Raw genomic sequence first — 9,946 nt, 5'->3', positions numbered from 1 at the left:
TATTAACGAATGATAAGTTTTGTTGATTAACCAATCTATCACTTGACTCTTTGAGCTGCAGGTGTTATATATTGAATAAGCCCCAAAATTTCCGTCAAAAGATTTTTTATTTTGTTTTGGGTTTTTTTGCTTCGGCCACATTAATGGTTTCCTTTCACATTAGAGTCACGTGCATTGTGTTTGCCTCTCTATAGCTAACTCCTGCAGGTGGTAGCATGTATATTTAGTAGAGCTGTGGAATGACTGGAAGGGGGTGTCAGTGGGAGGGGGCTTAGGGCAGGATTTAGAGTTGTAGTCTATAAAGCTTGTCCTTCATTTGTGCCTACCCTTGGAAGCAGAGAGTGGAGAAAGGACAGCTGAACTCCGTTCTTTCTTTTTTTTTTCTTTTCCCCTTTTTTTGCACCCACCTGTCTTTTCCTTTGTTAAAAAAAAAAAAAAAAAAAAAAAAATGTCCAAGGATCTCCACCCAACCATCGACCCCACAAAGATGGGGCTTGGACGCTCCATCGCCGTGCTGACATCAGGAGGGGATGCTCAAGGTAAGCGTGAAGATGACTCTGCAGTTTTATCAGTGGTTGATTTTGAGTTGTTTCCAAAAACTGTGGCACAGCACCTTCCTCATTATATTTTCTGTAAACACAAGAGTCCCAACCTGCTGCAGAACCCATTGCCTCTTCATCGTAAAGTGCCAGTAAAGTATCATATTAAAGCTCTGTGTAACATCAAAAGTAAGAGCTAGCAAACCGAATGGGCAGCAACAGTTTTCCGAGATGTCAGCGTGTCACTGGTGAAAGCCAGCTGTCAGAGAATGATTGATGTTTGTCTGCAAGTGTAATGTGAAGTCATGAGCACGATGAGTGTTAAGTATTGGATTCATAATGATTTGTGTGCGGTGTAAATTCAGCAAAGCTTCTTACAAATGACAGACTAGCCCCAACTGGCTAAAATTTGAAACCTTAGCATTCTTTAGGATGTAATAGCCGCACTGTTTTCCATCTGTTAAAGTTCAAATGTAACATTTAATTTCTAAATGAAATGTTTCCAATAATTATATTTGGCCAATGTTTCATATTTGCCTCCTATTCCTCTGCAGAGTTTCTATCCCAAAACTGACTCTAAGGCTTTTGTGTAGGGGCTTTATCTGGCCAATGTTGCCCTTCTGTTTTCCCTTATTTCACTTCTTTTGGGCTAATTTTAGAGGCAGTGACCTTCTTCTGGTATGGAGGAGAGAAAGCTCTCACTCCACCCAATCCTCAGCTGTTGTCTGGTGAAACAAGAGCTGCAACATGCCAGCCTACCACAACACCGCTTCACACGGTGGCCTTTTTAGTGGGCTGGACATCCAGAGGGGAGACGGTACAGAAGACCTACAGTCCCATAACCTTGGCCTCAGTTTTTTTACTGATAGTTATTTTTGTTCCATCTGTTATCAATGTACAGGTCAACTTTAAAGGTTAAGATGGGTCCTGTGACACGACATGTCAAGTCGGATCTGACGCTGACATTGTCTGTTTGTCTCAGGTATGAACGCTGCCGTCAGAGCCACAGTTAGAGTTGGTCTCTACACTGGAGCCAAAGTCTACTTCGTACATGAGGTACTGACTGTACACACACAGTGGCAGCTACAGAACACTAACATGCCATGTTACCAATCATAAGAGGGACTCATGAGCATTTTATGATTTGTGTATTTTGAGAGCTATGAGAATTGTTTTGCATTTTTTGGAGTTCAGAGTTAATCTGCATGTTATTGTTGTGTGCTGCAGGCAGTGCTACTATTGTTTAAGTAAACATTGATAATAATAAGAGTACAAAGCTCAAAACAAATTAGGTGGCATAATGTAAACTAATTATGCAAAGTGCTTCATATTGGATTTCACTTATTTAAATGATCAATTGCCATTTTTTTTATTGTATTTATTTGACATACTGCTCAGTATCTTCATCTCAACCCTATGTATAATGTACTACCTATAACTATAAAGGAAAAGATGAAACAAAAAAAAAATGAAAAAAGATGAAAATATAATTCCCTTTTAAATCATCAAGAGAAAAATAAAAGCACATGAAAACTTATATTATGTTTATATTTTAATACTGGCTGCAGGGTTACCAGGGTCTGGTGGACGGAGGAGACAACATTCGCCCCGCCACATGGGAGAGTGTGTCCATGATGCTTCAGCTGGTGAGTGAACACATACATAGCACAACACAACCCACAACAACTGTATTGTTTTTGTCAACAGTGGATGATGTGAAATATTTTGATTTGAATGAAGATTTTCATGAAATGCTTTGTAAATTTTAATCTACTTGACACGCACTTGATGGTTAGTGGATGAAGGTGTGGGTTGTTTTGATGTCTTCTGACTGACCAGGATGCACCTGGTAAATTGTTGATGTCACTGATTGTGCATTAAGGTCAGGTGTGACATGTGAGAACACAAAAGGCTGCTTGAAGTTAGTCTGTCACTTACCTTAAGAAAGACCAGTGCCCTGTTCTTCTTACTAGGTATCTGATTTATCCAGATTAAAATGCTGATGATTTGACATAATCCTGGATTATTTATTTTTGGTTATTGCAAGTTTGTTTAAAAATTGACCTGGTGCCATTGTCTTAGCAACAACTTCTTAAGCCAAAACCTGCAACAGGGCCAGTTTATGTACAGTTAGCTGGATTAGAGACCAGCACATAAAATGGTTTTCAGATTCAAATGAAGATAAAAAGGAAAGCCTGTTTTTATATGATGATCACAATTTAAGTCCAATAAAACAGAAAACCCAACAGAGGTTTACACACTAAAAAAATCCAATCAGATTTTCATACTGTGAATAAAGGAAATAAACTTAGTGGAGCCAGAACATATCCCAATCTGTCGTTTAAAGACTAATACTTAAACAATGAGTTCATGTGTATTTAATATTTTTTTAAAAACACATGACTACACATACAATTATGTTTGCGATGTGATAAAGAACCTCATTAGTAATGTACTGACATTCACGGTGAATGTACTCATTCGTGGTCTGAACACGTTCACTGTAAATATCTAATTTATCAGAATGAGTGTAAAGAACACGATGGAACACAATTAGGAACAAAGTAACACTGATAGGTTAATGTGCCTAGGTTTTATTTTACTATTACCCCATTGCATGCTGGGATGGTTTCTGACACTTCTACTTTGTGTACTCAAAGTCAACAAATATCAACATGTTACCCTGAATTACTTGAGCCACATCTGAAGAACAGGTCTTAGTGTTGCTCAAAATTTGAAATAAATTGTAGAACTTTAGTTTTAGTGTGTTTTTAAAGTGAGCACTGGAGTGGGCACGGGCATCATTTAAGGTTTAGGGATCACTTCACATTCCTAACCCATATCCTCACAGAATGATGGAACCTCATGCCACACCTTGATGAGTAGTAGTAAAGCAATGTTTGTTCACCTGTGGATATTAAATCTTAGATGTGTTATGGTGGTGCACGTTATCAATTTGTTAATGCATTCTTTATCTTCTTCACCAGAACGTGTGTGTGTGTGTGTGTGTGTGTGTGTGTAAGCAGCTGTTATTATAAAGAGCTTTTTCCTCTTCATTTATTAGGGAGGTACTGTCATTGGCAGTGCCCGCTGCAAGGACTTCAGAGCCAGGGAGGGTCGAATGAAGGCAGCCTGCAACCTGGTGAAGCTGGGCATCACCAATCTCTGTGTGATCGGAGGCGACGGCAGTCTGACAGGAGCTGACCAGTTCAGGACAGAGTGGAGCGGACTGCTGGTTGACTTGGTCCGAGCTGGTAAAAAAAAAAACAAAGCAGCTCAAATCTGTAACATCATTTAGCTTTATTTCCTCACGTTTGTTTCTCAGAATCTCAATCTGCCCTCCCTTTTTTTTCTTTTTTAATGCAGGCTTTTGGTATCTTATTAATGATTTAAAAACAAGACTTAATTTGTCTGTAGGTAAGATTACAGAGAATGAAGCTAAGAAGTCTTCTCACCTAAACATTGTTGGCATGGTCGGCTCCATCGACAACGACTTCTGTGGCACTGACATGACTATAGGCACTGACTCCGCCCTGCACCGCATCATTGAGGTGGTAGATGCCATCGCTACAACCGCACAGAGGTCAGACATCACAATAAAACCATCAGAGTTAGTATCAAGATTCACAGAAAGGTGAAATTAAAATCTGACAGTAAAGAATAGAAGCTCAAAGCCTCATACAAGCAGAAAATTATTCAATTATGAAGCTATGCATCCCATTTCTGAAGAAAAGTGATGCTCTATCCGACCAGGTTCTTTCAGCACTTCTCACTATATTGAAAATAAACAGCTTGTCAAATTCACAACGGTTTGTGATTGTATACACAGAAAATGCAGATGTGTAAATGTATAGCATTAAACTGTAACTTTGTGAATCTCATCTGAAAGAATTAACTACATCCTGGTTACATCTTAATTTGTACAAATGTTCATCCACAGCCACCAGAGGACATTCATTTTAGAAGTGATGGGCAGACACTGTGGGTCAGTATGTTGTGTGTTTGGATTGTTTTTGTTCAGTTTGTGTTATGCATTGACATCAACCAGTGCACACTATAACTCATCTAAATTTGCATTCATTGAACAAAATTTTCAAATTTACCTGTAAATACAGATGAATGTCATGTGGGTTTATTGGGTGGGTTGGCCTCTGCAGCTACCTGGCCCTGGTGACAGCTCTGGCCTGTGGTGCAGACTGGGTATTTATTCCAGAGATGCCACCAGACGATGGCTGGGAGAATCACTTGTGCAGGAGGCTGACAGATGTACGTATGTCAATCGGCAGATGGAGATGCCTGCTAATGCCATGTCATTACACATAAGATTTTTCCTCTTATTATTTTTTAGCAAAGGGCCAGAGGTTCTCGTCTAAATGTGATCATTGTGGCTGAGGGTGCCATATCAAGAGATGGGAAACTGATTACATCTGACCAGATCAAAAAGGCAAGCCCTCCTTCCTGGTGTCAAGTCAGAGGAAAATGCAAGCAGCAAAGACAAAATATGTGACCAAAAATAGATTTAGGCTGTGTTTGAAATCCCTTACTCATTCACTACTCGCAACATAATGTACACTAAGTATTGTGTAGATTTTGGACACTTACTAACCATTTTCACTGCATTGTGGGATTGTTAACAACAAGTAGTGTTTATTTGTCTCATATAGTGGATAAATGACAAACTACTACAAAATGGCAAACTTGCTATATAGTGAGTAGGGGGTGATTTCAAACACAGCCTTATTTATTCGTCCGTAGCTGGTGACTGACAGGCTCGGCTTCGACACTCGCACCACTGTTCTTGGGCACGTGCAGAGAGGAGGCACACCCTCTGCCTTTGACAGAATCCTGGTGAGTATTTCAGTAAAACTCCAAAAAGGCCAGTGTACTGTGCTTCACCAGTTCCTGTGTGTGTGTGTGTGTGTGTGTGTGTGTGTAGGGCAGCAGGATGGGTGTGGAGGCAGTGATGGCACTGCTGGAGGCTACTCCAGACACCCCAGCCTGTGTGGTCAGTCTGTCTGGGAATCATGCAGTCAGACTCCCCCTCATGGAATGTGTGCAATTGGTATGTTGAGATTTTTTTTCCCCCCCCAGTAGAAAACCCCATTTGCTTCACTTGTTCAGAGGGACATGCACTGAAAATACAGTTGACCCTGTCACACACTCACTTTCCTTTACAGACCAAAGATGTGACCGCTGCCATGGTTGAAGGCAGATTTGAAGATGCTATCAAGCTCAGGGGAAAGTATGTTCCTCTTATATTTGCAAATTAAGGAAATGACATTTAATTAATTGGCAGATTTAATTTGTATCTTTATACTATATTTGTAAACATTTTAAGCTAAAATTATTGTACGTTTTAATTCAATAACAATGTTGAAGAAAAAAAAAGCGTGCAAATATTAATTTAGCTAAAAATGTATCTCTGAACAACCAGCACTCAGCTGTATTTACCATGTACAGGAGTTTTGAGAACAACTGGAATACATACAAGCTGCTGGCTCATATCAACCCACCAGATATCAAGGTGAGGACCTTTCATTAACCATTGTCAGCAATGATTCTTTTACGGTCTTAGAGACATTAACAAGTGGAGAGTCTTTACCGACGTCCTTCTTGCCTTCTCTCACTGCCAGAGTAACATCAATGTGGCTGTCATGAACATTGGCGCTCCCTGTGCTGGTATGAATGCTGCAGTCCGTGCGGCAGTGAGGATGGGCCTCATCCAGGGTCACACCATGCTGGCTGTTCATGACGGCTTTGACGGTCTGGCTCATGGACAGGTATCCAACTTACACGACAGGCAGGAGAAAAACAACAATGAGATTTAATATTTTTTCTGATCATTCTTCATACACACCCAAAAAAAACACTGTAAAATAATGTGTTGCTATATACTTTATTATATGCGTGTGTTTCTATTTCTGTTTGTCAGTAGTTATGTACTGAATGTTTTAGTGTTTTTCACTTTTTCTTTCTGCAGATTGAGCCCATCACTTGGACTTCTGTAAGTGGCTGGACTGGAAAGGGGGGTTCATTATTGGGCACCAAGAGGTAAAACATCAGTGTTTATTTTCCTTGTACTAATACAGATTTATTTTAAGGAAAAACTAGCTTTTGTCATAACGCATGTAAAGGGTTTGTTGTCTTATTTGTCTTCTTGCCCTAAAGAACTTTGCCTGGTAAAATCTTTGAAGAAATTAGTCTGAATATTGCCAAGTTCAACATCCATGCTTTGGTGATCATTGGTGGATTTGAGGTAAGATGTGACTAATCTTTCTTTCAACTTCAATAATGAACAGTAGCAGTAATATCAAAGCTTAACAGTTGCACACAAACTAATGTCCATTTTCTGCCCTGCTACAGGCCTATGTGGGAGGGTCTGGAGCTGGTTCAGGCCAGAGAGAAATACGAGGAGATGTGCATTCCCATAGTGGTAATACCAGCCACAGTCTCCAACAATGTCCCCGGCTCTGACTTCAGCATCGGAGCTGACACTGCCCTCAATGCCATCACCTCAGTCAGTGCCCTAATTGCGCACTTCCATTCATTCACTCACAACACTCCCCCCCCCCCCCCCCCCCCCCCCCCCCCCCCCCCCCCCCCCACATACACACACACACACACACACACACACACACACACACACACACACACAACCAGAGTAAACAATGAGATTTAAACCGTTTGTATGTTTCTCTGCAGACATGTGACAGAATCAAGCAGTCTGCAGCAGGGACCAAGCGCCGTGTTTTCATCGTTGAAACTATGGGTGGATACTGCGGCTACTTAGCTACCATGGCTGGTCTAGCTGCAGGGGCTGATGCTGCCTATATCTTTGAAGAAAAAATCGATATTAAAGACCTGGAGGTGAGAGAGTCATGGAACAGGACCTGTTTTTCCAGTTTTCTTTTTTATGTTGCGATAGCAAAAAAGTAGGACCTGTAATGCACAGTGTGTTTTATTTTCCTGTCACTGCTTTTTGATTGATCTTTTTGATAAGATCTGAGTGTGTAAGTTGTGGATTTGGCCCACAGATGAATGTTGTGCATCTTGTGGAAAAGATGAAGACAACAGTGAAAAGAGGTTTGATTCTCAGGTAAGATTTCTTCATAAGTGAATCAGATTTGCAGGAACATGAGTTGAGTTCCACTGCCCTACAAAGGCAAAAAAATCGGAAACTACATAGTTGGTAGAACAAAGTTAGGATAAGGACTGTAATTTAATTTAACAAATCCAAAAAAGAATAAAACTGGTAATTAACTGCCTCTACTTACCAGAATGTCTTTGAATGCAGAATCTGGTTTAGCTTTTATATATGCTGTAGACCCTCACATTTTTCCAAAAACACACCAGTAAGCCACACACGGGGTGGTATGTTTTTTCATTATGGGTAAAGGAGGACACTGTAGTTTATCAACAGCTCCATATCCTGAGTCCCCGTCCTTCTGGATGGTGACACAACAGTCTCACTGTTCTTCCTTTAAATAGGAATGAAAACTGTAATGCCAACTATACCACTGACTTCATCTTCAACCTGTACTCTGAGGAGGGCAAAGGCATTTTCGACTGCCGTAAGAACGTTCTCGGACACATGCAGCAGGTCAGTGTTTAAAAAAACAAACACAAAAAACCTGTGCAGTTTAGAAAGTAACAGATTTTCTCCTTGTGTGCCTAGATTACAGAGCAATTGCTGAAAAACCTGTTTTGTTTTGGGTTTTTTCTGATTTCCAGGGTGGCACTCCAACACCCTTTGACAGGAATTTTGGGACAAAGATGGGTGCCAAGTCTGTTCTGTGGCTGACTGAGAAACTCAAGCAGTGCCACAGACATGGTTTGAAACAAAATCCTAACTGCATTAATTCATACTGTACCTGTTATTGAGGTACTTGTACCTATTGGAACTGCAACTGTATGTTACTTTTCATTTAATTTCAACTACATTTCAGAGGGGGAAAAACATCCTTAGCCCACTGAATTTGTTTACAGCTGTTAAGTAAACGCAAAGACAACATGTGATCAACTTATAAAATAAGATGAACTGTTGTGTAAAACTACTTAGGAGCATTAGTAATGATAATTGAACAGTACAATATAATATAGAAAGTACTTTAAATCACCTGAATACATTGATTTTTTATTTATTTATTTTTTTTTTTACATGGTGAATTTACTACTTTTACCATCAGTCTTGACAATAATGAATATAAATATCCAGTGGTCTCTGTGGTTTATAGCACCATGTTAACTTTAACTTTGTCCTGTAGGTCGCATCTTTGCTAACACACCAGACTCTGCCTGTGTGCTAGGAATGAAGAAGAGGGCACTCACCTTCCAGCCTCTTGCTGACTTAAAGGAAGACACAGATTTTGAGTGAGTTACACATCTTTTCATGTGCTACTGTAGTGTGCTACAGTATCAAGTGCAATGGTGAACTTAAGTTATACGTGTATCTGCAGACATCGCATACCAAAGACACAGTGGTGGCTAAAGATCCGGCCTATCATGAAAATCTTGGCCAAGTATGACATCAAACTAGACACGTCCGAACATACAGGCATGGAGCATGTGATCAAGAAGAGGAGTGCTTTTGGGAAATAGAACAACCTGCTGCTACAGGAGACTTGGAGCAGTGATATTTTTCTTTTCCATTACAAAGTATTTTTGTTCAACTACCTGTCCACATACATTGGTAAAGAGCTGCTGTCATCCTGTCTCTCTCCTAATGTTTGCTTTATTTTATTGCTTGTTCAACCCTTAAGACCTCTGAATCAATTTTGCAGACGGTACAAACAAGATTTCAAGAAATTAAACAATCTATTAAATGACTTGTGTTGGTGATTTGTGTTAAATGGAGATAAACAAAGCAGAATGTAAACTTTCCTGAAAAATTATACTCAAGTAAAAGTGTGCCTTGCCTCAAAGTACTTCAAGCAGAAGTACCACTTCAGATTCTTTACTCAAATTGAAGTACTAAACATGTTCTAAAAACATTGTACAAAACCTCTTAAACCTGATGCTAAAAACAAATGTATATGTAAAACAGATTTATTTCACCTGCCTCTATAAAGAGATTTCTGCCAAGTTTTATTTATGTACAGTTTTGAAGGAGAGAACCTCCAATGCCCTTTGGTTATAAACTGCAAAAAAACTTTTAAAAGGTGAAAAATATGGTTAAAAAGGCTCCTAGAGCTTAATTTAAAAAGGGGCCAAATACTGTAGCTTTTACTATATGCCTTTATCTATATAGCAGCTTAACATAAAAATGAAGAAAACAAACTAGTACCCAGTAAAGGTGGGGATCTTTGAGTATAAAACTGGACACCAAATTGCATCATATGTCTGGGAAGACTCTTGGTCATCCAGGTCACAGGACGTCTGTCTGGATCTGGAAGTTTTAGTTTGATTAT

At 39.7% G+C, this 9,946-nt stretch overlaps 1 protein-coding gene across 1 annotated transcript; it reads left to right on the top strand.

Moving 5' to 3' along the window:
- Positions 1-288: 288 nt before the first annotated feature.
- On the top strand, positions 289-9,425 carry LOC137140067 (ATP-dependent 6-phosphofructokinase, muscle type-like). Its single transcript, XM_067528148.1, is given in 23 exon segments — positions 289-539; positions 1,522-1,595; positions 2,108-2,185; positions 3,604-3,793; positions 3,957-4,122; positions 4,480-4,524; positions 4,697-4,805; positions 4,888-4,983; positions 5,295-5,387; positions 5,476-5,601; positions 5,717-5,781; positions 6,000-6,063; positions 6,173-6,319; positions 6,520-6,590; positions 6,708-6,795; positions 6,903-6,914; positions 6,916-7,056; positions 7,242-7,406; positions 7,574-7,635; positions 8,028-8,139; positions 8,271-8,370; positions 8,804-8,909; positions 8,996-9,425. Coding segments are annotated over 23 exon segments (2,343 nt in total). The 5' UTR covers positions 289-448; the 3' UTR covers positions 9,138-9,425.
- The last annotated feature ends 521 nt before the right edge of the window (positions 9,426-9,946 follow it).

The sequence above is a fragment of the Channa argus genome, chromosome 13 (genome assembly GCF_033026475.1).
Source record: "Channa argus isolate prfri chromosome 13, Channa argus male v1.0, whole genome shotgun sequence".
Lineage (NCBI taxonomy): Eukaryota > Metazoa > Chordata > Actinopteri > Anabantiformes > Channidae > Channa > Channa argus.
This window is presented reverse-complemented; position numbering and strand designations above follow the sequence as displayed.